Here is a 27,169-nt window from a genome sequence, read left to right on the forward strand (position 1 = left end):
GCCACCCTCTGCCCACCAGCGTCCCAGCACGGGGACCTGGCTCCAAGCCGGGGTCTTCTCGGGACCAAGTTCTCCAGGGCTGGGGCGTCCGCCTGCCGTAATACGTAACAGTAATTAAGAAATAAGCCGCCTCGCCCAGCTCACAGCAATCATTTGGCTAAGTAACTACCATGGTCCAGTGCCTCAAAAATCACCATTAGAGCACGCTCCTTATGGCCATAAAATTTCTCGTTTTCTGCCTTTCACCAGCCTCCCCCTGCCATCTTCGCCTTGCTTTATTTATACATTCGTCCTCAAACAATGGCAATAAACTCTTTCCCAGAGTGTTGCAAATCAGAAATTTGTCCACATTTTTCCACCACCTTCCACTGTGGACCCGCTCTGCCTGGGAACGGCCGGCCGGGCCAGCTGGAGAGGGCTGGGCCGCGGCAGATTGATAGGGGCGCGACAGGACGGGGTTGCTGGGGAGGGGCAGCAGAATGTGCCATGAAAGGCCTCTGGCTGCCCAGCGACCAGCCGGAGACACCAGGGGCCCAGGACTGGCTGGGGGAGGGCAGGGGAGGGCAGGGGAGGAAGGGGAAGGATAAGCCTTCCCCACCCAGGGTTTGGGGGTCACTGAGAGGCAGGCTGGCCCAGGCTGAGTGGGAGGGTGATGAAAGCAGTCATCCCCCTCCTCCCCAGGAAGCAGATGGTCTCAGAGTGCCCTGCAGCCCACACTGCACACCCAACTTAGAGTCCTAGTCCCTTCTGGAACTCCCACTACCCCATCAGTCACCGGTCCTTCCTCCAGCAACAGGCGTTTACCGAAAGCCAGCCCAACGCGTGCCAGGTGCCGTACTGGGCTCTGGAGGTGAAGTAATGAATACATCGGGTGTAGCCAGGCCCTCTGCTCAGGGCTGTTCTTAGAGACCCAGGAGGACGCCTTGGTTTGGGGATGGGGAAATGGGGCTCAAAGAGGGGTTCAGACTTACCGAAGGCCACACGGCAAGTCGGCAGTAAAGTCAGGGACAAACTCCAGGGTTCCAACCTGGAGCCCCTGGTCTCCCTCACCAGCCCGCAGGCACCCTGGGAGCCCTCTGAGCAAGGCCATGGCGCTGTGACCGGGAGGGAGGGCTGGTCCCTGCGGCTGGCTGGGGGCGCTTCTGCAGTGGCCGGTTGTGTTTTAAATCTGGAGGCAGCAACGGGTGGAGAAATAACTCAAGGTGGCGACGTTGGCGTCTCCAGAGAGGCGAAGTCTGTTCTGTTAGGTGGCCTCTCGGGGGAGGCACGGCCTCCACGGAAGAACCTGCCCCAGGGGTGGGCCTCGTCCGGCCTGTACCTCCCACGCTCTGCCTGGCTTTGCCGTCAGCGCTCCCGGGTCAGCGGGCACGCCCATCTCCAGAGAGCGGCTTTCTCCGACGGCGGCGAGATCCCGCCACGTCACTTGTTCCTGTGCGGCGGACGTTAATTGCTGGCTGCGAGGCACCCCTAGGTGCTTAGTGATGCCTGTTGGGGCACACGCTTCCCTGTGCGCCGTGCTAGGGAACAGAGCGTCAGATTTCAGAGTGTTCCGGGAGGCCTGTTTAAAGAAAGATAGAAGTGGGGGTAGACGAGAAGCCGGATGGATAGAAATAACTCCCGAGGGAAAAGAAACAGGCACAGAGTCCTGGGAGAGAAGCTACAACTTTGGGAAAGCTCAGGTCCGTTATCCTTGTTGTGTCTGTGATGACTAAGGCCCACGGTTTCTTTATTTAACTGATGGCTGCAGTTCCTATAAGGCCCACAGTTTCCTTATTTAACTGATGGCTGCAGTTCCTATAAGGCCCACAGTTTCCTTATTTAACTGATGGCTGCAGTTCCTATCAGGCCCACAGTTTCCTTATTTAACTGATGGCTGGAGTTCCTATGAGGCCCAGTTTCTTTATTTAACTGATGGCTGCAGTTCCTATCAGGCCCACAGTTTATTTAACTGATGGCTGCAGTTCCTATCAGGCCCACAGTTTCCTTATTTAACTGATGGCTGCAGTTCCTATAAGGCCCACAGTTTCCTTATTTAACTGATGGCTGGAGTTCCTATGAGGCCCAGTTTCTTTATTTAACTGATGGCTGCAGTTCCTATCAGGCCCACAGTTTATTTAACTGATGGCTGCAGTTCCTATCAGGCCCACAGTTTCTTTATTTAACTGATGGCTGCAGTTCCTATAAGGCCCTCAGTTTCTTTATTTAACTGATGGCTGCAGTTCCTATAAGATCCACAGTTTCTTTATTTAACTGATGGCTGCAGTTCCTATAAGGCCCACAGTTTCTTTATTTAACTGATGGCTGCAGTTCCTATAAGGCCCTCAGTTTCTTTATTTAACTGATGGCTGCAGTTCCTATAAGGCCCACAGTTTCTTTATTTAACTGATGGCTGCAGTTCCTATTAGAGACTGTTGTTAAGAACATTCTAGGATGATAGGAGCTGCAGAGCTGTTCCCAGTCACCTCACCCTGGGGTAACACCCAGTATAATAGAAGAAATATAGTCCCGTCCTCGAGGAACTCCCAGTCTTATTGTGAAAGCACGGCGTCTATTCTGGGGTGTCCCCAGCTCAGTGAAGAGACTGAGTTCCCACACTTAAAAAGTTAAAATAAACCTCTTACAACTGGATTATAAGGTGTATTGGTAGACAGAACAAACTCACTCAAAGCTAATTATTAGTCTCCAGCAGGAATCAATACCAAGGGCCGAGGGGGTGACATAGGCAGCAAATGCCCCAGGGATTCAAGCAGAGTCCTCTGGGTGTGGCAGTCATGGAGGGCTTCCTGGACTAGGTGGACTTCAAGTCCAGATCAGGAGGATGGGGCAGTTAGACCATAGGAGCCAGTGTGAGGTCATCCTCCCAGGCTACAGGCTGGTATGAAGGCCTGGAAGTGGCCCTGCAGGGCGTGTTTGAGCCAGTGCAGGAGGACCTAGAATGCCAGGCTCTCAAGTGTCACCTTGATGGTTAAAAGGGCACTGCCGAGGCCAGCTGCCTGGGCTTAACTGTCACTCTGCCATTGAGTCACTTAACCCCTTTGAGCCTCGGTTTTCTCACCTGTAAAATGGGGCTGATGGTAACACTTACCTCTTAGGGTTGTCGAGCGGTGCCATGAGTTGCTAGGGGAAAGGCACGTAGTAAGGCCAGGACACACCAGCACCCATTTTATGTGTTCTCTGGCGGCCTCCACGTCAGCCCTGCTGGGGAGGCTGCCTGTGTCACAGAGCCTAGTCTTCAGGGCACAGGGAGCCCCAGATTGAAGCCCTTCCTCGTGGCTGAGCCCAGGGAGTTAGATGGATGGAAGAGGGCAAAGGCCAGGAGTCCCGAAGCCGTCTCCCGTCTCCACCTCCGCTGGTGACTTCCCACCGGCGGGGGCCCCCTGCCTCCCAGGGCCCCAGCTCGGAGCAGGGAAGGGGGAGGGGGTCCGACAGGCTTGGCTTCTCGGGCATATGGTCCTTTCACTGTCATCGGTGGGGCGTGGACGGTGGTCGGGCCTCTTCCCCCCATGCGGGGCCGCCTCATCTGGCCCGGGGGCCCAGCTGCTGCTGTTTCCTCTCTGCTGGCTTTGAGGCCTCCCCTGACCCAGGTTCCTGAGGGTCTGCCTCCCCGCTCGGCCTCTTTGTCCCCGCCAGGCCACGCTGTGTGCCGCTGGATCGCTTACCTGGGGCGCCCCCACCCTCTGCAGGCACCACTTGCATCCGGGATGGAGCCCGGGGGAGCAATGTGGGGACTGGGAGTGTGGCGGGGTTTGTGCAAAGCCCACACCGTAGGAGACTAAGCCAGGGATGGCAAAGGCGTGTTCGTTCATTCAATCATTTGTTCATTCATTCATTCGCACGTGCCTTTGTTCCTCACTTTTGTGTTTTGTGCCAGGCAAACAAGCTCGCCTCTGGGGGATACAGAGGCAAAATGAACCCTCACAGGATGAGGGCGCCAGTAACAATAGTCGTGATAACAATAGCCAACACTTACTGGGCACTGACTGTGTACCAGGCACTGTTCTAGACTCTTTTCTTGCGGGGATTAGTTTAATCGGCGTGCGTGACAGCTCCGTGAGGTCATACTATTATTCTCCCCATTGTACAGATGAGGAAATTGAGGCACAGAGGAACGAAGGAACTTTGGTACGTTAGTGTGGGGCTGGGGTCGTTGTTTCAAGGTGCCGCTGTGGGTGTCTCGGGGCTCCCGTCCTTGGAGCCACCCGCACACCTGCAAGCGGGCAGAATGGCAGCCCTGACTCCCGGGGGACGGACAGGGACATGGGGATTCCAAGAGGTCAAGTGAGATGCTCAAGGTCACAGGCCAGGTCAGGGGCGCCGCTGGTGCCCTCCCTGCTTGTTAAATGACTCCGGTGAGCGAGTGATTGGAACGAGCCAAGGAAAAAGTGAATGGAAACCGTGAGTCGTTTCACAGCGGTCTTAAAGCCACAGGGAGAGCGTAAAGGGAGGCTCGGAGCCAGCTCCTCCCCTGGTGGGCTTGTTCCTGCCTCCGAGCAGCTGGCGTAAGGTGTCCCGCCTTCTCCTCCCTGCTGCCCGACAGCCACCGCCCCGCCCCAAACTCCACCGTGGGCTGCCTGTAACACCGGCATGTTAAAGAGGCCGCACTGGAAGGGCCCTCATGACATCTTCAGCTTCCAGCTCTTGCCTTCAGGCAAGTGAGACTCAGTTTTGAGCTCTCTGTACCCAGGAAGTCTTCCCTGACTAGGCGCCCTCCACTCAGACGGTTCCCGCCCTCTACACCCCTCTCTTCTCTCCTACGCGTGACCTACGCATGATTCCCAGCTCAGTGCAGAAGAAAGAGCTCTGGATCCGTCGCGAGAAAACATCAATCTGAATTCTGGCCATGCAACCACACAGTACCGCTTCCGGCAGTACTACTTCCTTCTTCCCAGACAGGCCCCTTCCTGGCAGGAGTGTATAAACAGTGCCCTCTAGCGCCTGAGAACAGTACCACGCTGTCAGCGCAGAGAGCCATGATCAGACATCGCACAGGGGTCTCACACTTTGTGTGCAAATTATCTACCTAGGGTTCAGAATTTTAAAAAATGCAGGCTGATGGGGTTAGATGGGACTTCCCGGAGAAGGAAAAGTTTTGTCAAGCTTTGTGAGCAGGATGAGAGTTGGGACTCTGGCTTTCCTAATGACTCCCCCTCCCTTCCTCTGCTCCTTGAGTTGGGAGAGTGGAATGGGGCCTGTTGGCTTCTCTCAGTCACCAAGAGATGCCGGGGATCCAGTGCTCAGAACCTGCTCAGCCTCCTGCTGCTGCTCCGGCCCCCGGACCCCAGGACGCCTCTCGGGGGACGCTGGCCAGGGGCCTGAGCCGTGCTCTGGCTCTGGGCCCGCGGGTCCTGCAGACGTCAGCCTGGAGGGGCCCCCCTCCGCCCGTTGTTGGGGGCCGTGGAGGGGAGGAGCCGGGTCGCCCCCGTCAGAAATCCCCTTTGAGAAGACGCCAGAGTGTCCTGCTGCATCAATGCCACCCACCCTTGTCTTCCTCCCAGGGAAGAAGTGGGGGCCGGAGGACCAGCCTGCAGTGGGCAGAGCTCCAGCCCCCAAACCCCCGTTCGCACCTGGCCCTGCCACCTTCTGGTAGGTGGTCCCGGGCGAGTGGCCGAGACCCTGAGCCTTGGTCGCCTCCCCCGGGGGCAGCAACTCTGCTTCGTGGCCTTGGCCAAAGGTGGGCGACAGTGACACCCCAGACGCGCTGCAGCCCCAAGCCATCCCAGCTCCTCCTGGGCCACGCGGGGAGTGGGGAGCGGGCAGGGCTGCAGGGCGTGGGGAGCTGGCGGAGATCCCGTAGGTCAGGGATGGTCTCAGGGGGCGCGTGCAGACCCTCTGCCTGCTCCCACACCCCTCGCTCAGCGCCTTCCGCACCTGCCCCGCGCCCCTGCCCAGCTGCCTGCCTGGCACCCAGCCGAGGGCCTGGGACAGGGTGTGTGTTGGAGGGAGCTGTCAGACACAGCCAGGCATGAGAGCAGGGCGGGCTGGTCGGCTCGGGGCTCCGTCTAGGTCCCGGCCTTCCCTCCACCTCTCTCCCCTGCGCCCCCAGGGCAGGGCTGGGTCAATTTTGCCTTTGAACGCCCAGGCTCTGGGGACAGAGTGGGTGCCCGGGACACACCTGAAATGAATTGTGCGGGGACAGTTTTGCTCTGCACCCCAACAGTGAGAACACAGAGGTGAGCACCTCAGACCCCGATGGAGGAGGGTGCCACCGGGGAGGACCTGCCTGTCCCCAGCACTGTTCTGTGTGCCTTAAGATACGAACTCAGTTCATCCTTCATCCATTCACGCCACAAGTATCTGGGAGGCCCCCTTGCGCCGAGCACTGGAGATTCAGCAATGAACAAGAGGACAGAGGAGACACGTCCTTAAGGAGTGCGCGGTGGGGGCGGGGTGTCGGGGACAGACGGCAAAACAGCATGTTTAGCGTGTGTGACCGAGATACGTGCTGTGGAAGAGCCGGGAGGGGCTCCCGTTGCTGCGCATATTTTACACATGTGGGGTCCGCAAAATGCAGGGAAACTGAGCCCGGAGCCTGTGCCCCCCAGTGTCCTCTCCCTGGGCCCAGCCAGCTACGCACCACAGGAGGTCGCCAGGCCGAGAGGGGTGTGGAGGGTGCCCTGGGCGGAGGGCACGGCCTGTGCAAAGGGCTGCGTCGCTGGGGGAGAAGGCGGGGCTGGAATTTGGGGAGATGGCAAGGACAGACTCAGGGAGCCAGAGTGCGGGGGAGCTCCGAGCTAACAGGGACTCTGAAGGTGCCAGTCTGCTGGCCCCGGAGCTGGCTGGCTGCACAGGAGACGTGAAGGGAGGGAAGGGAACTACGGGCCGTACCGTGCTGGCAGGGTGGCAGTGCCCAGCGCCGAGGCGGGCACCCGGAGGACCGTGGGCAGCGGAGGTAGACGGCAGTGGGACGCTTCATGCATTGGCTGGCCCCCAGGGAGATGTGACTCAGACTCTGAGCCCCTGCCTCCTGGCCCGGTCCCTGTCACCCTGCCCTTGTGTGCAGTCCCCTCCCGCAGCCTGGACCAAACCCCACGCGCCACCACGCGCCGGTTCCGGCTGAGCGGTTCGCATGGAGGGGCCGGGAGGGCGCCTGCCATGGCCGGCTCGCCGGGCCCCCAGCTGAGCTGCAAATGGCTTTTCCATTTTCCGAGACCCGGGCCCAGGCCTGCTTGGTATTCAGGGACGCCCGGCCCACGCTCGCCAGCTCTCGGCTCTGCCCGAATTACTTGATTAAAACGCATATCAACTATTATGTGATTCGTTTCTCTGCCGCGGCTCCGTGCCGGGCCTATGTTAAACTGCAATAAGGGCTGGCTGGGGAGGCAGGCGGGGGGGGGGGGAGCGAGGGGGGGGATGGAGGCGTCTGTGGGTCGGGGGGAGGCCGAGAGGACCCCACACCTAAGGGCCACTGCTGGCGTCCACTGCAGGAGGCTGGCACGGGGTTTGGCGCTGGGTCAGCTCTCCCCTGCCCTATGTGAGGCGGGAGGTCCAGAATGGAGACCACCTTGTTCCAAGGCTCTTCCTCTGGCGAAAGAGGGAGGAGGGAGAGGTTGGAGATTGCAGAAGCCAGGTTGGTTTTCAGGATCAGAAATGGAATTTTCCATCACCCGGGAGCTTGCTCTAGCCAGGTTGGCTGTCGCCAGGCTGGGAGTCCCGAGTCCCGGGTTTCCTTCCTGGCCTCGCTGCGCTGGGACGCCACTGAATGTCGGTAAAACGGGGGCGATGCTGCCTGCCTGCCCCTCCACGGTTATTGGAGAGACTGTGTTGGGACGATGAGGGGCTGTACACTGTAGAGTGCTGTGCACAAGTGCAGGCGACGACTGCTGTCGTGCACCAGAGCTCAGAGGGGACCGTGTGACGGTTCTGCCCAGCGGCACTCATCCGAGCTTTGCTGAGCACCTGCTGTGTGCCAGGCGCGGTCCCTGCTGGGCTCAAGGTCTCCCAGCGCAGTGACACCCACAGACCTGTAAACACGCAAGTGCAGTGTCTCCTGGTGAGCCCCAGGGAGGGGCGGTGCCATCCTCGGATGGGCCCAGGAAGCCTTGCTAGGCCCGTGCCCAGAGGCACAGAGGCGGCTCGGCCTGGCTCACTCACTTAAGGAAGCCTCGAGTGGCCGGATGGGGAGTCGCATGGGACGGCGGGGTGAGTTGGGACGCGTGGGCCAGGCCGATGGTGGCAGGGCCAAGGCTTGCTGGCACACCCCACAGTCCTCGTTGGCTTCCGGGGCTCGGGGGCTGTGAAAGGAGGCTTTGAAGCGGAGGCAGAGGCTGGGGCAGACGATGAGAGCCGTCCGACAACCTTCCTCTGCACCAGCGCCCCGGCCTGGGCTGCACTCCGCCCTGCGCAGAGCTCGCTCCTGCCCACCCCAAAGTTTCGACAAACCGAGCGGCTCCCAGCACCCCTCCTGCCACCTCTCGTCCTGTCCTCGGGCTGCTCTGCGGCTTCTGTGAGTCACGCAGCAGTCTTGGTGTTTTACGCCTGTCCTGTGCTCATCGGGAAGCAGAGTTTCCTCCCTGGGACTGGACCGGGAAACCCCCAGGGCAGGAGTGACACCCCCTCCGTCAGACTGGGAGCTTCCCAAAGCAGGGGCTGCTTCTCCCCCGTAAGACTGGGAGGGCTCAAAGGTGGGGCTGCAACTCCCCCTGGCTCCCTAAGGGCCTCCCCACATCCCTATGCAGAGATGGAGAGAGGGTCCCTCCCTGCATCCCTCTCTCTCGGGGCTACCTTTAGACCAGCACCCAGCTCCATCCCTTCCCCGAGGACCGGTCCATCCCATAGCTGCTGGACAGTGGGAAGGCACGAGCAGGCCAAGAGCTGCTCCCCCCTGCCCACCCCGCGCCTGGCTCCGTTTAATGAATGGGCTCCCACGTCCCATGTCCCCTCTCCCCTCACCCCTCCTTGCGCCAGCTGTGCAGGCTTCACCGAGAGGTGACCAGCTTTTGGAGCACGGAGGACTCGGCCCCAGCCAGCAGGGCCTCTCTGTGGCCACCTCCACCTAATCCTCTCGAGTGATTTAACTCTGAGGCTAAAGGGTTCCCCAGGTGGGGAGGGGGAAGGGCACCCCAACCGGGAAGGGGGTACAGGAAACTGGAGCGAGGGTGACGTCAGATGGTGGCATCAGGGGTCTTTGCACCCCTCCCCACGCTGCTTTGGCCCCGTGCCCCCACCCCTCCCGTCATCATCATCATCAACATAATAATACTCATCCACGTGCCCTGTGAGTTCCAAATCACTCCCGCAGTCTTTATGTTATTCCATTCTCAAAGCCATCCAGTGAGGCATGCAGGGGTGTGTCATTGTCCCTGTTTTTACATCTGAGAAAACCGAGGTCCAGAGAGGGGAAGTGACTTGGCCACGGCCACACAGCGAGGGATAGAACCCAGAATCCAGGTCTCAGGCTCCCTGGACCAGGACTCCTGACTCGCCCAGGGCTGTCCCAGGGGCCCTCACGCTCCTCCCAATCTGTCTCTTCCTCCCATCCCTGTCCAGAAAGGGGGCACGGGCTCACTGGCTGTGTGGCCTACATCAAGTGACTGAACCTCTCTGAGCCTCGTTTTCTCCATCGTAAAAGAGTCAATAGTCCCCGTGTCACAGGCCTGTCCTAAGGCTGGCACGGAGAAGGCCCCTGGAAAGGGGGTCTCCTCCCCTGGGCTGGGCCAAGGCAGCTCTTTTTCAGGGGGCTGAAGTCAGAGATTGCAGTCCTGTTCCTCCGAGATCTGTCTAGACCTCATGGGCAGAGGACAGAGCCTTGCTCTCCAGATTCAGCGTCCAGGGGTTGTTATGGCAACCCTCAGCATCCCAGAGGACCATTGCAGACCCTTCAGACAGCAGACACCGTGGGCTCCGCTTTGCCTCGCAGCCTGGGCTCCGGTCTGGCCACGTCTCTGGATCCGCACAGCCCTGCAGGATGGGGGGAGGGAGAGACTGCAGGGGGTCGGGGGCGGGGCAGGAATCGGACCTGGAACTCCACGGTGAGTCCAGAAAGCTGCGGGTGATTGGGAGGACAGAGGGACCAGATGGGGCTAGCGAGAGCACCGAGGCCGGGGGCTCAGCAAGTGTCGGTCATTTGCTAATCGCATTCACGATTTTGGTCATAACCCTGCAGCCTCCCCTATTATTCCTTAATATTTCACTTTATACAAAAACATCTTTAAAAACCTAATGCAAGGAAACTAATCCTCTTATAAATGGCAAATAAGCACCATTTCCTGTAAATAGATAAGAGACATAAAAACAAATAACATAAAAACAGGCAGTGCCTTTGCATTCTACCTGGAGACGGCTACGCCTGGCGGCTGCGGGCTGGGGCCGCCCTGCCTCTTGCAAGAAGCGAGAACAGCGAGTCGCAGAGGGCCTCCAACGGCGCCCGTGCAGCTACGTATGTTTGAATTCAAATCAGATACAATTTGAAACAAAGTTCTTCAGTTGCACCAGGCAGCGTCCAAGCGCTCACTACCACGTGTGGCTAGGGATGCCGTGTTGAGCAGCATGGATCCGGAGCCTTCCCATCATCACAGCAAGCTCGAGTGGGCGGCGCTCCTCTAGAACTCCACTCAGACTCGAGCCTCCCCCCCGGCAGGGCCTCCGTCTGCCCCCTTCTCTGACCTCACAGCGCTGAAGACAATCTCGGGCCGTAGGTCTCACTCCCATCACCGTGGTCCCCACCCCACTGAGCCCCAGCCTGAGCTCGAGTGTCCCCGCTGGAGGGACCGAGCCTGTGCCCCCTTCCCGGCCTGACGGCGCCTGCTTCCTCCTCCTGGGGCCCCAGGGGGCTTGCTCTCCTCCCCACCGTCAGAACACTGAGGTTTTCTGTGGATTTCAGCAACTGAGTCCTTGGGATGAGTCGGGTTTGGCTCTGAGCACCAGACACGCTGGGGGAGGGGCCCCGGACGCCAGCTGGGCCCACCGTGGTCTCTCTCGGCGACTGGGGGGCTGGGCAGCTGGCAGCGCCGGCCGGGAAAGGGCAGAGGAGGGGTGGATCTGACCGTGCGCGGGTCCTGTCTTGGGGGTGAGGCGGGCCACCATGAGGAGAGGACTCCCTTGCCATTGGGCCCCTTGCTGTGGGTGTGGCGTCTCTACTGGGGACAGCCTGGCAGTGGCCAGTAAAGAGCAGGGATGACTTTTCGATGGACAAGGTCGCCGGGCTGGGGGGAAGGGGCCTGGGGCGGAGGGGCATTGCCCAAGAGTGGATGAACTTACAGCGCGTGACCTCCCACGCTCCCAGTCCGCCGCCAGGCTCGGGGCTGTGGCTGCGGCGCCATGATGGAATCACCCGTCGTGCCTTCCCACACCCTGGGCCTTTGCACGTGCTCTTCCCTCTGCCAGCAGTGCCTTCCCCTTCACCTCCACTGGACACTAGGAGGCTGTATACGTTTGTGTTTTTATCGAGTGGGGACAGGGGGTCGTCCCTCGTGGGAGGGGCCTAGACCTAGTCAGGTAACCGACACTTGCAGCAACTGAGGACAAACATGGCTTTGTAACTGGTGCAACGGGTGGGGGGGGAGGGCGGGGAATCTGAGCACATTTCACATTGCCTTCCTGTGACTCAGTTTCTCCCATCTGTCGTGCGGGCACATGGTGTGGCTCTTCCAACTCAACTTGGGCTGAGTGCTCCAAGCACAGGGAGCCGTCCTGCCCTGTCCAGCACCTACCTAGCCCAGCCAGGCACACACAGGTGCCTTGGGGAATGAATGAATGAATGAATGAATGAATAGCAAAAAATCAGAAGTGCTTCCAGGAGTACCAGGGCTGGAGAGGAAGGGAAGGGGAAGGGGAAATGAAATGAAGGCAAAGAGAGAAGGGAGGAAACAGGCATGGCGGGTGGATGATAACCTCTGAGCGTCTGCTCTTTTCTCTCTCCCTTCCCTTCTCCGCGCTCCCCGTGGTTCTCCTGGGGCTGCTCAGGGTGCAGCCTCAGCGCCCTGGCTAGGGGTGGGGGGGTTCCCTGCTAGCACCCCCTGTGCCGGGCAGAGATGGGCAGGAGGCACAGGATCGATGGGGGCGGGAGCAGGGTCAGTCCCCGGAGTCTCAGCCGAGGAGCCTGCGCAGGCCCTTCCTGCAGCCTCCCGGCCTACAGCCCACGCGGAGCCGGGGAGGCGGGCTGGCTGCAGCCTCGTGCCCAGGAAGCAAAAGGCCTTCACCCAGCTCCAGGCCGCAGGTCGGACATTGGTGGGGGTGACGGGGCGGGGCCTTGGCCCTGACTGGGGTCATCCAGGCGAACTCCTCCGGCCTGGGAGGTCACTCAGAGATCCTGGAGCATCCCAGGAAGGGCTGGTTTGTGGAAGTCACGCAGTCCAGACCCTTCATGTTACCAGTGGGGAAACTGAGGCCCAGGGAGGGGAGGTAGCCTTCCTAGAGCCACAGGCATTTAGGAGCAGGCCTGCAACCTGAGCTTCCTGACAGCCAGCTCTGGGCACACACACTCGCTCCCTCTTCCCTGCCTTCCTTCCCGCCTGCCTTCTTTCCTTAGCTTCTGCAACATTTTCCCCAAATGCAATAACGTTTCTGTTTAAATAATCACTGTTTAAAACATACTAAAACACAAACAAGCATAGAGAAGAAAACAAAAGTCCTGTCACCTTGGAGGTTAACGTTTGTCATGTTTGGGACGTAGGGCTACACAATGCGTCGCGTCTGTTTTTCCCAAAGGTGGGATTTGCCTTCGCACACTGGTTTACATCTTGCCTTTTTCTCAAAGTCAGGTTCATTGAGGTATGGTCAACGTGCAGCAAAATTCTCCCCTTTCTTTGGCAAGACTATAGTTCTATGAATTTTGACAAACGTATTTAACTGTGAAAACACCCCCTGAGTCTGTGTCACGGGCATTCTGCTCTGTCAGTGGAAATAACCTAAGTGCCCAACTCTAGGGGATTGGTTTATTTTTATTTATTTATTTTTTTAAGGGAGTCGTTTTGCCAGAAAGCATTTAGCCAGTGCCCCAGGGCTGGGCACGGAGGTTGCTGCCCACCCTTCCCTCGGATGGACGTCCTCCTTCCTCGTGCTGCGGAGGGACCTGGTCCTCAGGGCAGTGACGGGTCCCAGGGTGGCACGGGTGTGCCTCCGTGCCCCCCCTGGCCCTCCGCACCCTGCGTGTCACTAAGCCCCCTCCCTCCTGTCCCCCGCGCAGGGAACAGGCTGGACGAGGGCTCGGACGTGGAGTCGGAGCCCGACCTCCCGCTGAAGCGCAAGCAGCGCCGCAGCCGCACCACGTTCACGGCCGAGCAGCTGGAGGAGCTGGAGAAGGCCTTCGAGAGGACCCACTACCCCGACATCTACACCCGCGAGGAGCTGGCGCAGAGGACCAAGCTGACCGAGGCGCGCGTCCAGGTGAGGGGGCGCCGGGGTGTCCACGTGCAGGTGCATCCCAGAGACGGGGGTTAAGAAGGCCGGGGTGTCCGGGTCAGTGAGTTTAGGGCCCCCACCCCCCGCCGTGGGGGTTTCCAACAGGGCGTCGGGGACCACACGGACAAGCGCCGCCGCCAACGTCTGATGCAGAGTTAGTGGCAGCGAGTGTTGGTTAACTGACTGACTTGCTGAGCGGTGGACAGCTCAAGGGGGAGGGAGAGAGAGAGGCAGGAAGGACAGAACGAGAGAAGGGAGGGAGGTCATTAGTTCAGCCAGAGGAGAGGCTCAGGGAGTATAAAAATCTTCCAGTCTCTGATGAGGGGAGGAAGGGACAAGAATAAGCCTAGCTCAGATGGGTAATGAGCTTCCCGTTGTGGGAGGCATGCAAACAGAGTGGGCAGGCACGCTCCTGCAGGTCAGAGCATCGGGGCAGGGTGGGCAGACCCAAGACCTTGAACATCCCTTCCACGGCCTCAGCGAGTGGGAAGGGAGAGTGGAGCGAGAGCTACAGCCTGCGGGGGGACAAAGGGCTGCCCCCGGCCTGCCGTGGGGGAGCCCCCTTGCCTCCCCTCCCCCAGGCCGGGCTCTGAGATTCCCCAGGGCCTGCAGCTCTCCGAGTGCAGGAGCATCTCCGGGGCCTGGCCGGAGCGGGCTGAGGCTGGGCAGGAAGAGGTGGGACAGGTCGTGACGAACAGCTCTTTGGGGACCGTTCCTGGCTGCCGTCTCCATGGCCGAGGGGGTGGGTCTGCAAAGCGGCCGCCCCGAACCGAACTGGGGGCACTTCCGTCCCAGGGCAGCCAGGCTTGGTCGGGCACCCACTCAGTGGCAGCCGCGGTGCCCGGGCTGCTCACGTGTGGCCTGGTGGGGGCTCAGACCCCTAGTCAGGTGGGCACCACCCCGCCCACGCCACAGGTGCAGAAGCTGAAGCCCAGGGAATCGGCGTGCCCAGGGACGCGAGCTGGAGGGTGGCCGAGCTGGGCTGGCGGCCACCAAAGCCCACGTCCCTTCCACCCAGGGGAAGGGACAAGTTGACTCAGAGCCTGGGATTTGAGAGCAACAGGGACAGTCCTGGAAGCAAGCTGGCGTCTCTCGGCACTCCGGGAACCAGCGGACGCCCCTCCCCGGAGTGGAGGGAGACCCCCAGGGGCAGGCGGCAGCAGCCAGCTCGTCTCCCCGCTCCCCTCCTCTCCGAGGTGACATCCGAGCCCGCCCCGCTCCGGCCCCCACCCCGTCCTCCTGCAGCTGTTCCCGCACATTCCTGGGCGCTTTCTCATCCCACGTCTGGCGGCCCTGAAGTCTGACCGCCTTGTAAAAAAAATGTCCTGGCTGTCAGGGCAGTGCTTTTATTGGCCCAGGGGACCCAGAAACAGGTGTCACTCAAGGTCCAAGGAGGGAGGGAAATGTGGGAAGGGAAATGTGGCCAGAGCCCAGGCAGACCCATGTGAGCCGGGGTCCTGCCTCCCGCAGGGTGTGATGCGCTGCCACTCCGTGGGCATCCCCGAGCAGGGACCGGGCTCTCCCCTCAGACTAGGAGCTCCCCAGGGCAGGCAGGGCCTCCCCCATCAGGCAAGAACCTCCCCCGGGGCAGGGCAGGGTCTCCCCGCCTTAGCCTGAGAGCTTTCTCAGTAGAAGAGGTAACAAAAAATGTTGACTTTTTAATAAAGAATGAACAAAGGCCGACCCCCAGAATTAAGAGCATTTAGCCTGGGGAAGAGGAAACTCGAAGGACACGGCTGCTCCGAGAGTCCCCCGAGCGCCCAGGGCCAAGCCGGGAGCATCTCGAGTCCAGTGTAAAGGACCGAGAGCCTCTGGTCCCTGCCTCTGGTCAGCTGTGTCACCTTCAACAGGTCGCCTTCCTGTCCTGAGACCTGGTTTCCTACCTGTAAATAAGGGATGGATTTCGGCGATCACTATGACCCTTAAAGTTGTAGTGTCCTTGCTTATTGGCAGTCAGGGATGCCTGGTAAGGCGGTGAGATCCCCATTACCGAAAGGGTTCGAGCAAAAGCACAATGTGCAGTTGATCAGGGCCCCAAGCAAGAGGATTTCTGCTGTGGGCCTTGGGGCAGGGACCTCAAAGTCCCCTGAGCACTGCTGAGATGGTCTGGCTTTATACTCTTAAAGTCGTGGTCTCTGATTCTAAGAGTTCATGGTCCTGGGATTTTGAGGTCCTGACATGTCATCTCAGCGGCCCTGGGCGGTGGGTGGGTTGGTGGAGGGGATGAGGGTGGGCTCGGAGCGTAGGCGTGGATTCCACTCCATCACTCACCCTCGGCCTCCTCGCCTGGAGAGTGGAGATGGTAATAATAGGATCCACCTTGTTCTGAGGATTAAATGATCACATATAAAAAGAAAAAAAAAGTTAGGAAGTACCTGGCACACAGAGGCGCCCAAACTCTGGGCCATTATTATGAAAATTGCACCTGTCCCTGGCAGCTCCAGTTCTGGCCACCCTTGCAGCTCCAGGTTCACTCACTTGGCAGGCGTTTATTGAGGACTTACTATGTGCCAGGCGCTGTTCTAGGCTCCTGGGGACTCAGTGGGCAACCCCCCTGCTGTCCTGAAGCTGATGTTCTAATACACCTGTGAGCAGGTAAACGTTATGTCAGGTAGGGATCCGGTCACCACCCTCCTTGGTTCCCTCCAGCCCTGCGCCCCCACAGTAAGGGACTATGTTGGAACTTGAATCCAAGTCTGTCTGCTCACACTCTTTTCCTCCATGCTACCTTACGAGAAGGACCAGGTGAAAAAGTCAGCTTGGTAAACAGCAGGCGCCAATGCTGCCCTGCTCCCAGTGATGGGCGTCGAGAGAAGGATCGAGAATGAATAACAAAGCCCAGCCTCTGCTTCCAAAGAAGTCAACCCTGATCGGGGGTCCTGGGTGGGGCACTGAGGCTGCCACTGTCCCTCGTGGAGCCTCCATTTCCCCATCTGTAAGTGGGCAGCTCGCTCCAGATGCCAGGATAGACCCTCCCCGCCCAGCCTCCTCTGGGTCTGCAGCAGGGTAGCGGTTGCACGCGGCCAGTGCTGTTCCAAATACTAACTTTGCGTTAAATACTAACTCGTTTGAGGTCCAGAACCACCTGGGAGGTGGGTGTGATCAGCCCCATAAGGGATAACGGAACTTTCCCACATTAGCCAGGAGTTAGAGGCGGGATTCAAACCCAGGCAGTTGGCTCCAGAGTCCCTGCTGTCACCTGTCACACTTAGTGAGAAGGGAGGTGCCTGCTGGGATGGAGGCAGCCCCGGGAAAACAGGATAACGAAGGAAGAAGAGGTGAGAGAATTGGCAGCAGTGGCTGCCTCCTCCAGGAAGTCCCCCTGGATTCTGAGAGGTGAAGCTGGAAGCCCCTCTCCTGAGGTCCTCAGAGAACATCGCACATCCCCCGTCCGAGCTCACTGCGCTGAAAAGCAGCTGCCACGTGCCCAGGCAGCTTGAGGGCTGGGACCGAGTTCTATCCGCCTCTCTGTCCTCAGTGCCTTGCTTGGCACAGAGAAGAGTCCCCGTAAAGGTCTGAGATGAGGAGGAGGTAAACAGGGAGGGGAGGAGTAGGAAGAGGAAAAGAAGGGAGGGAAGGAGGAAGAACACCTCCAACTCTAGCCAGCGCTCTTGAGGGAAAAGATGACCCACTCTAGGGAGCGGCTGGCACGTAGCTCACACCGTTCTCTGGCCCACTCCAGGATTTTTGCCACATGTGCCTAGTGTCTATATTGCCATTTACTTTGTAACGAAAGCAGTGTGTTTTGAAATAAAAGTGCGCATCACACCTGTAAAGAAAAGGCAGCTGTGAAAACCATGCACAAGAGAAAACGAAACAGCACGATCAGATGTCACCTGCAAAGCCCTCTGCCGCCCCAGAGGGAGGTTGGCAAGCCTTGGAAAGGCGCAAGGCGCTAAGGAGGTCAGCACCAAGCTGAGACCTTCCCTTCCGCAGCCCAGCAGGCCTGCAGGGGAAGCCGAGTGGAATGATGACTTCATGTCACTCGCCATAAGGATGTCTCTCCAAGCAGTGCTTGGGGGACACTCTTTGGGAAGCTCTTTAGTATAGAGGCCCCCGCCCCAGCCCCAGGAGGCTGGCCCAGAGCTGGAGACAATGCCCCTTCCTCACAGGGCTCCCCCAGCCCAGGGGCCCCGGGGAAGCCCTCAGGCCTGGGGAGGGAGAAGCCAGGACTTTGGGTCTATCCGGGAGCCAGTCTCTTCCATCTGCTTTCTCTGCGAAACCGAAGTCAGAGCCGGCTGCTCTGTCCACCCAGCTGGGAAAGAGGACGCTGCTTTTCCCACCCAGGAAGGACCTAGAAAAGGCAAATGACACCAGGGGCCACGTGAGCCCCCTCTGCCCATTTCATACTGGCCCCCTGTGTGGGCAGATGTGCTCCAGAGGGGTGGGGGGCTTGGTGATCTGGTGCCAGGGGAGGTTGAGGCCTTCAGCCCACCTGGAGGGGACCCCACCTGAGCCTTATGGCCCCAGCAAGGACACCCCAGAGTCATCCTTGCCTTCCCTTGTTCATTCATTCATTCATCATTCACTCAATCACTCATTCAGTAAGTCTGTTGAGTACTGACTGAGCACATAGCAGGGAGCAAGGAACACACAGTCTCTATCTACCCCGTGGGGCTGAGGCCCGAGGGCAAGACACAGATAAACAGTCAGTCCCTGCTCCTGGGAGGGGCACAGCCGGAGGCCCCTCCTACCCCCCTAGGAGGGGCAGGAACCTACCTGAACTGTCCCAGATGCCATCAGGGGGTCGGAGCCAGGCGCGCTCTGAAGGCCAGGGAGGAAGAGTGTTCCGGCAAGAGGGAACAGCATGTGCAAAGCCCAAGGGTGGAAAAGAGTCCCCTCAAAGTGGTTCCTGCATGCACCCTCATTCTCCTCCTTCTCTGGCCCGTCCCAGGGACCTTGCAAATCCAGAGAAGCAGGCTCTAGAAAGTCAGACTGGTTTATGTTTGAACCTCAGATCTGTCACAGACGAGCTGTGTGGCCTTGGGCAAACTATTTGACCTGAGCCTTGGTTTCCCCGTCTGTAAAATGGGAGTGGGCAGACATGAGAAGCACCGGCCCAGTGCTTGGAGGAAGGGGAGACTCAGCGAGGGTGGGTCATTTTCCCACTAGTGATTGATAAATCCCTGTGCGTGTGCATGTGTGTTCATGTGTGCATGTGTACATGTGCGTGCGTGTGTGCATGTGTGTGCATGTGTGTGCACATGCCTCCTGTTTCAAGGGGGCCCGGGCTGTGTAAGTGAAGTAGGGCCTCAGTCTCCAGAGAACCAGCTTACACCCCTGAGTGTGGAGGGCACATCTCATTCGGGAGGGTTGTAGATGTGCAGCTTCTTCCTGGGGGGCTTCCTGGAGGAGGTGGGGTGTTCTGGAACAAGGATGGTCAGGCAGGTCAGGCAGCCCTCAGGGAAGGAGCAGCTGCAGTAGGAAAGAGCACTGGACTGAGAGCCACACAGACCTGGCTGGGCCACCTTCTCACCCTGACCCATGGACAAGCCACCCACTTTTTCTGGGTCTCAGATTCCCCATCTGTAAAGTGGGGATAATGATAAGAATCCCCCTTCACAGGGGGTGGTGAGGACAGAATCGGGTAGTGCCTATAAAGTCGCTCTGCAAACTGTCCCATGCTGCACGAAGCTGGGGTTCCCTTCCATGGAGGAGGATGCTGGCTGGACCGGAGCGCGATGGCTCAAGGGACAGGTCCTGGCCGTGTTGCGACTCTGCAGGGCCAAGGGTCCTTCATTCTCTGCTCTCACCCCCAGGTCTGGTTCAGTAACCGCCGCGCCCGTTGGCGTAAGCAGGCAGGAGCCAACCAGCTGGCGGCGTTCAACCACCTCCTGCCGGGAGGCTTCCCGCCCACCGGCATGCCCACGCTGTCCCCCTACCAGCTGCCGGACTCCACCTACCCCACCACCACCATCTCCCAAGGTGAGCGTCCCGCCCGCCCTGCATCGCCGCGGCCGCCCTTCCCCCAGCCCACCCCTCTCCTTCCTTCTCTCCTTCCCCTTCCAAGGGCTATTCTTACTTTCATGCGGGCAGGCTCTTAAGACAAAAAAGGCACAGTCCTGCCAGCGGGCCGGCTGGGGTCAGCAAGGCGGCCCCGTGCACCTGCTCAGAACCGAACCTCCCAGGGGCGAGTGCACGCGGGTCTCCCGGGGGCCTTGTTAAGACGCCGGGCTGGGTGGGGCCCCGGATTCTGCGTTTCTGACACGCTCCCTGGCCATGCCCAGGCTGCCGGGCCTCGGACTGTGTTTGAGCAGCGAGGACCTGGAGCGCCTGCCGGAGGGTGCTGAGCAGAGCAGCCTTGGAGGGAGAGAATATTCCCCAAGGACTTCGGGCCCATGTGCGGCCACAGTCTTTGCTTTTTTTTAAAATGAGAGCATGGTATGAATGTGTGTGCATGTGTGTGTGTGCGTGTGTGTGTTGGGAGAATATTGGGATAATTTATTTTAGGTTATATTGGCCTCTAATTCATGCCAATAAAAATTTACAAAGGGGCTTAAGTAATTTTCCGAGACCTCACTTCCTTGCCCTGCTCTCTCAAAAGATCCATTTTCAGAGATGGATAAAAGTCAGTCCCTTCCAGGACCGGAGGAAGCTTCCTCTGAGAGACGCCCACTCGGGGGAAGAGGCAACCCCCTCGTTCCCCTCTGCCCTGGGCTGGGCTGAGCGGGGCCAGGCCCCGAGGTCCAGCTGGGAAGGAGGCATCGCTTGGGCCCAGCGGCCTCAAGTGTCAGATTCTCTTCTGGTCTTGGAGAGGGGCGGGCAGGGGGAGAGGGTGAGTGGGTGGGAGGGCTAGGGGGTCACAGGGGCCTCGGGAGGGGAAGAAGCTCAAGGCTGGGTCCCAGAAGAGATGGTGCACTCTGTAGGGGACAAGGGTTCCCCCCCTCCCTCCCTGGACCCCACCCCTTTCTGCCACCCCACCCCCACCCCAGCACACACCAGAATGCCACCTCTTAAAGGATGGCAGGCTGCGGTTCTGGAGGCTGAGGAGGGAGTGGGAGAACACCCCCACCACCCATCCCCGCTGTGATTCTTAATAGGGATTTGAACCAGTGCCGAGGGGGGCAGGGCCCCAGCCCCTGGAAGGCTGCACAGAGGGGCCCCCGCAGAGCAGAGCAGCAGCCCAGCAGCGAGGAGCAGAAACGGCCCCGGAGTCAGGCCGTCCAAACCCTGGTCCCATCCCCCACCAGCCTGGCCATCCTGTGCCCCAACCCCATCGAGCCTCAGTTTCTTCATCTGTAAAATGGGAACCACATTCTTGCTTCACACCTTCAACAGCATCTGTAAAAGCACCTGGTGTGGGTCGATGCTCAAAAATCAGGACAGGGTCCCCAGCAAGGTCCGACTTTCAGTCCAGCTGACACCTATTGAGCACCTACTGTGCGCCAAGCAGTGAGCAACAATAGCCGGTGTGCCGTTGTCTAGGGGGGTGTCTGGGGTGTTGGTTGGCTGTCAGTCAAGGCCTGGCCGGGCCCCAGTGCCCCCCCCCCCGGGAGCCAGCTCCTCTCACCCCAAGCAGCGGGAGAAGGTGGTCGCTCCCCTCCAAGGGGCGGAGGCTGGGAGGAGGAGGCTCGCGGCTTCCTCCAGCGTGAGGCCACTGGCTCAGAACCTCTCTTGGGTCTCTCCACAGACGGGGGCAGCACCGTGCACCGGCCGCAGCCCCTGCCGCCGTCCACCATGCACCAGGGCGGGCTGGCCGCGGCCGCCGCTGCCGCGGACACCAGCTCCGCGTACGGAGCCCGCCACGGCTTCTCCAGCTACTCCGACAGCTTCATGACCCCCGCGGCGCCCTCCAACCACATGAACCCCGTCAGCAACGGCCTGTCCCCTCAGGTAGGCGCCTCCGCCTCGCGCCCGGGGTCCCATTGACAGATGCCAGCCTGCCCGGTCGGGGGACCCAGGGTGGCTCTCCACTGGGGAAGACAGGTGTCGCTGGTCTCCACGAAACCACTGGCTGTCGGGCACCTGCGAGGGTTTGGGCGGCAGGTGGGGGTGCCCCTTCCACCATCGCTTTCAGTGTCTGGGACCCACTGCCCCGGGTTCAGGTTCCTGAAGCCGCAGACCCGGATGTGGAGAAAGGGTTCCATATTTCTTGCCACCCAGAAACAAACAGAGATCGTAGGCGTGCTCCCGGCCCGACAGCCATGCAGAGCTCATGAAACAGGCCCGAGACCCACCCCGGGACTGTTCGGTCAGTGAAAGTCAGGCGTGTTCCGACAGTGCATGGGTGGAAGCCCTGCACCCTTCCCGGAGGAGGCTGACTGTGGTTGGGGTTTTGTTCCAGAACCGGGAGCCCTTCCTGGATTCCACCCCGTGCTCCTGGCCTTTCACCAGGAGCGGCCAGTGTGGGAAAGGCGGGACCCCGTCCTGTGGGTGCAGAGAACCGCAGACGGGGTTCTGGACCGGGACCCGATTGGGTCTTGGGAACTCTGTGCACGCGCGTGATTGGTTGCTGGTGAAGTCACTCACTGCCTGATGGTGCCGTGAAAAGTCACAGGACCCGCCTTGGACAAAGTCAGGGAGATGGCGCTGGGGCTTATGCTGGTCACTGGTGGGTTTGCGACTGAGTGGTAACTGGACGTCCCAGCGGATTTGAGGAACGGATGAGCTCGTTTTGGTAGCTGCAGCAGGCTCCCAAATATCCATGGGGAAGGGAATTAAACCCAAGCCTGGTTTTACCCTGCCTGCGACCTTCTGAGACACCCCTTCCTCACGCGCGTGGTGAGAGTGCGTCGCATGCAGCGACCCGCACCGATGTGAACAGCTGGTGTGGCACGAAAGTGAAGCTCTGGGTGGGTTTAACCCCCAGCTCCGCTGCTCAGGGTGGTCTTAGGCAGGTGGCATCTGTGAGCCTCATTTTATCTCCCATTAGGCAGAGAGTCTCTTACCAGCCTCTTGGTGAGGGGTGTTTGCCCCGTTCAAGGTGCTAACAGGTCAAAGCTCCTAATCAGGTAAATATTAGCTCTGCTGCCCTGCTGTTGCCAGCATGATATCATTAACATAGGAATCCTGCTACCTAAAGAAAAAGCAGTCAAAGCGGGTCAGCAAATGACATCCTGTGGGCCACATCCATCAGCTACCTGTTTGTGTAAAGAAAGTTTTATTAGAACACAGCTGTGTCCCTCCATTTGCGGCTGCTTCTGAGCTAGAGCAGCAGAGTTGAATGGCTCCGGAAGAGACCATATGGCCCACAGAGACTGAAATATTTACTCTCCGGCCCATGCAGAAAAGAAATCGCCAGCTCCTTATCTAAAACATTCCCAAGACTGTTAATTCTCTCCTTGTCTGGGTTCCCTGCTGTTTGCCTCCATTAATTTGTGTAGCTGAGGGTGACTTGCATTCTAGTTCCATCATTTCGTTGTAGGGGAACCCTCGAGCAAAAATGTCTTTTCCTCTCTGTGCCTTGATTTTCTCATCCATGCAATGGGGATAATGCCAGCACTTACCTCTAGGGTTGTTGAGGATTAAATGAGACGATCCGCCAGAAGCACGTGGCTCAGGCCTGGTCCATGTAAGGAGCTGCACGCACAGCGCCCAGTGCTGACGGACCACGCCCTCTTGGGGCCCGCATTATAGGGGTGATGCCACTGACTTGGCCGACCTTGTCAGTCCCAGCATGGTCCTTATCGGACCACCCCACTCTCTTGCTGGTATCCCAGGTGTAATAAACCCTGCACATGCAATACAGCCGGTAGGCCAAAATATTTTCCCAGTGGAACCTAATTGACCTCTTTGGGGTTCAAGATCATGCCGCCATCGCCTTAGTGCTGAGGGCTAACTAGCCAGGCTTTCCAGAGCTGGGACGGGAGACAGACACAACAGGATCTCCAAGCTGGCTGGGTGGGGAAGCTCGCTGCAGAGACCCGAGCTGTCCACACCCAAAGCCGTGGTCCATGCCTGGCCCGGGGGTACAAGACGAGTTGGGAGGAGCATCCTTGGAAAGCTGGAGAGGACTTGAGACTGTGCAGGCCAGCCTCTCACTTTACAGACCGGGGCACCGGTACACATGGGCGGGGCCAGGGCCGAGGGTCCTCCCCAGCCCACCCTGTCTCATTGCGGGCTGAGGTTTATCCCCAAAGCAGGACTTTTGTCACAGGACAGAGGAGAGCCTAGCAAATAAGGGGCCCCAGGCCTGCAGAGTGTGGGGATGGGATTCAAGGGGGAGGAGGGGGAGAGGAGGAGAAACCGACCCGGGGGTGTGAGCAGTCAGATCGGGGGTGGGAGGGGGCTCTACCCACGGTTAGGAACCTTCGCAGTTGGATGTCGAGTTTTCCACCCTTGCCTCGAAGTTCCCGAGTTGGACCCTCATCCCCCCGCCCAGCCCGGGGATTCCCTGAAACCGAAAGCGAGAGACCCTCGGGAGGCCCCCCGCCCCCTTGCTCACGAGAGGCTGACATGATGAATCGGAGGACCTCGGAGGCCTGCCCAGAGGTTCCCACGAAGGTGTGAAGACGGATGGAGGGGCTGACGGGGCAGAGGGGCCCAGGGCGTGAGCAGCCGCCGGCCAGGGCAGATGCGGGCGGCGGGGCGGGGCGTGTGTGCTCCCGTGCGTGCGGGCCGGCGCTGAGGGTCAGGCAGATCCGAGGGGCGGGCGCCTCCGGGTCTCTTCGGGAGCCCGGGGCATCGACGCTCCCACTCAGTCTGCTCCTCCTCTGCCTGGACAGGAGGGCCTGAGTCCTCAGCACACCTGTGCGTCTCGGGAGGTGCGGCGCCCGGGCTTCTCTGCGGAGTCGGGGTCTGTGGGGAGGTGACCCGTAGCGACACATCCACTTCCACCGTCCTACCTCCCCAGCAGACGTGGCTGCTCTGCAGCTCACCTGGGCAAGCAGGGCAGGAAGGGCTTTGCACCTGGGCCGTGGGGTTGGCACGCCATGGCTTTACACAGGACAGCAGGTCCCCAACACGCCACCAGCATGGCTTTGGCTCTTGAGACCCGAAGGTGTTTTTGTTCTTACAGAAGCCATGCAGGGGCGAGGTTGGGGCCGTAGCGAGCCCGGACAGACTGGGACGAGCAGGCGTGCTGCTGCCGTGGGAAGACCTGCTTCCCCAGTGGGTTGACCCACGTCCCTGTCTCAGACCCAGCCGGGCAGCGGGGGCCACGGAGCCTCGGGAACCCCGTGGAGAGACTGCCCGGCAGAATTTCACGGAACAGCCACTTACTCATCTCAGCCCTGCCTGTCCCCTGGCTCTGAGGGGGTAACTAACACGACAGGGGTTTATGGAGTGCCTCCTGTGTGCCTGGCGCTGTTCTAGGCACTTGGGATAAATCAAGGAACACAGACGGGAAGTCCCCCGTCCTGCTGGAACTGACAGTAACAACGGGGCAGACAGAATAGACACAATTAGAAAGCAAGTCGTGCAGCATGTTTAATACCAACGTTGACAGGGGCGGGTAAACTTTCTGGAGCCCCCAGGATATCCACACCCTGTTCTGAGTGTTTCACATGCAGTAATCCACTTAAGAGCGTAAAGTCAGGATTCAAACCCGGGTCTCTAGAGCATGAGGTCTTACTCGCTCTGTCTTCCCCATGCTCAGAAACCCCCACGCCTGCTCTTTTTGGAGCTTGGCTGGCAGTGAGAAGTCGTCTAGGGAGGCCAGCCCCTTCAGCTTGGTGGAGGAAAGAACTCGTTCAACCCATTTCCTGGATGAGAAAACTGAGGCCAAGGACCTTGGGTTGGAGGCCAGAGGGCAGAGCTGAGTTTTACAGGGAAAAGCCTTTCGAGAGGTTCGGACGCTGCTGAGGCTTGGTTCCCGCATCGTGCCCCGACCCCTCACGGCTGCAGACGAATATGATTAGGGATGACACGCATGCATGTCCCTGTTCTGTGCCCTGCCCTTCCCGAGAGGTGCCGGGAACAGGCACCCGCCCGCGAGACCTCATTCCCGAGGAGTCCAGCCCACTGTCTCCCCTGCGCTCCAGGCTGAGGGCCAGCTACTTGGGAAGTGACTCTGGGAAAACAGAGAGGACAAAAGGAGCCTTTAGTAACGTGAGTGGAGTTGAGCTACAGATGCGTCCCAGGGCTCGTGGCAGAGATGGGAAGGAAGACACCGGGCCGGGCCTTAGGGATCCCCGGTCTGGTGGTGGAGACAGACCCCTCGTCCTCAGACGCCCCGTCTGATGGCAGAAGCACAGCGTCCCCGGCGTGATTCAGAGACAGGCGTCAGACAGTCACTCAGAGCCGCAGCTCCTGCCAGCCAGGAATCCGGAAAGTTCTGCTGTTCCGAGGGTCCTGGGCTGCAGGCTGCAGGCGGGGCACCCTGGTTGGGGGCTTCCTCGGGCTGTGCGGGGTGTCCCCGGTGGAGGGAGCTGCACTTGTCTCCCAACCACTTTTAGATACCAGCTTTATCAGAGTAGGAAGTGGAAACTGAGGGCCCGGTTTCCCCAAAGTCACCCTGTTGGGTCAGTGGCACCTTGACTGGGGGTCTGGGGGCCCCTGCTCGTGGGAGGGGACTTTCTGTCTTGCCGCCGGTCCTGTGCTCCTCATGATGTCCCTCGCTCACCATCCCCTTAGGGAGCCTAGAACGAGGACCCTACAGAAGGGATTTACATATTCACAGTCTCCTGCCCACACCTGGCTCCCGAGAAATGTTCTCTAAGTGCTCAGTTAACTGGGGGAGCACGATCCCAGCCAACGGAGCCTTTCTGTCCCCGCCCGCTCCCTGCCGCTCCTGTCTCCTCCCTCCGTGCGTTTAACAGTTAGACGACAGCACACCTGGCGGACAGGGCTGCATGCCGCACCTGCTGCATCCTGTTTTGCAGCTGAGTTCCCTCCCTGTGCAGGGCGGCCCTCCACCCACCCAGCTCACTCGCACGCGTGGAAAGCGGCGGAGCTGGGACTGCAGCAGCCGGGCCCCACGGCCCACTGCGCAGCTGTGCCGTCTGCCCTTGGACGCTGGTCCGTCCAGTACAGGGAAGTCGAGGTCCAAGACCACTGGGGCAATTAATGGCAGAGCCGCATTCAGAGTCCCTGTCCCCAAACACCAAGCTACGGCCTCTTCCTCCTGAGACCGGTAAGGAAGAAAGCTCAAGGCTTTGATTATTTATGAATGGTGTCCCCCCAATGCGTCTTACCAGCAGGGGCCCAGGGCCACCCTCCTAGCATCCCCTGAGGCCTCCGGGGAGCTGACCCAGCAAGGAAAGACATTCCATCACCCGAACACCCGCTGGATGCTAAATCCCAGGGAAGCATGTTGCCTATCTGAAGTCATTCCAGCCCCACAGCAACCCTACGCTTGGGGAAACAGGCTCAGAGAGGTTTAGTAACTTGCTGAAGGCCACAGAGCTGGTGAGTGGTGGAGATGAGAGCCCAGCTCAGACCTGCCTCACCGTGAACCTCACCACCCCTTGACCCTCAGCAAGACCGGACCAGGACGGCTCGCCTGCTGGGGTACCGAGCTGCGCCCCTCACCCGGTGGGCTTTGGAGGCTCCCTTCCCCTCCTTCTCCTCGTACTTCCTCTCTGGGCCCCCCGCCCCTTCATTGGCGACACTGCGTTTATAATAAGCATTTAAAATGAGTCTTGCTGGACCAGGGACGAGGAAGGAGGAGGGAGTGAGAGATTTGTAGGCAGGAAGATGGGGAGGGGGATTGTGGGGTGTTAAATAGCCCAGAATTTTAAAAAAACTGATGCAAATCACTGGTAGGAGAGAAAATTATGTGCAATTACGTCCTGATATTGGAAGGTTTTGCCTAGCCCAGGCAACAAGATCTCATTAACAAGCAGAAAATAAGATTGAAATGGTGTGTAAAAGAGCTGAAAAATGAATTTGAATGCTGCGTTTGTCCACAATTACCCCCTCCTTCACACATATTTTATTGCAATTTTTTTAT

At 59.4% G+C, this 27,169-nt stretch overlaps 1 protein-coding gene across 4 annotated transcripts in view; it reads left to right on the forward strand.

The window, feature by feature from the left end:
- Window positions 1–27,169, forward strand: part of PAX7 (paired box 7) — a 98,687-nt gene that overhangs the window by 40,660 nt on the left and 30,858 nt on the right. For all 4 annotated transcript variants that reach the window (XM_076010543.1, XM_076010547.1, XM_076010550.1 and 1 more), the window contains exons 5-7: window positions 13,124–13,323; window positions 19,098–19,263; window positions 20,969–21,171. In XM_076010543.1, coding sequence (XP_075866658.1) covers window positions 13,124–13,323; window positions 19,098–19,263; window positions 20,969–21,171 — 569 coding nt within the window. The remainder of the gene's footprint in view (window positions 1–13,123; window positions 13,324–19,097; window positions 19,264–20,968; window positions 21,172–27,169) is intronic.

This window comes from Microcebus murinus, chromosome 2, assembly GCF_040939455.1.
Source record: "Microcebus murinus isolate Inina chromosome 2, M.murinus_Inina_mat1.0, whole genome shotgun sequence".
NCBI classification, from domain to species: Eukaryota; Metazoa; Chordata; class Mammalia; order Primates; family Cheirogaleidae; genus Microcebus; species Microcebus murinus.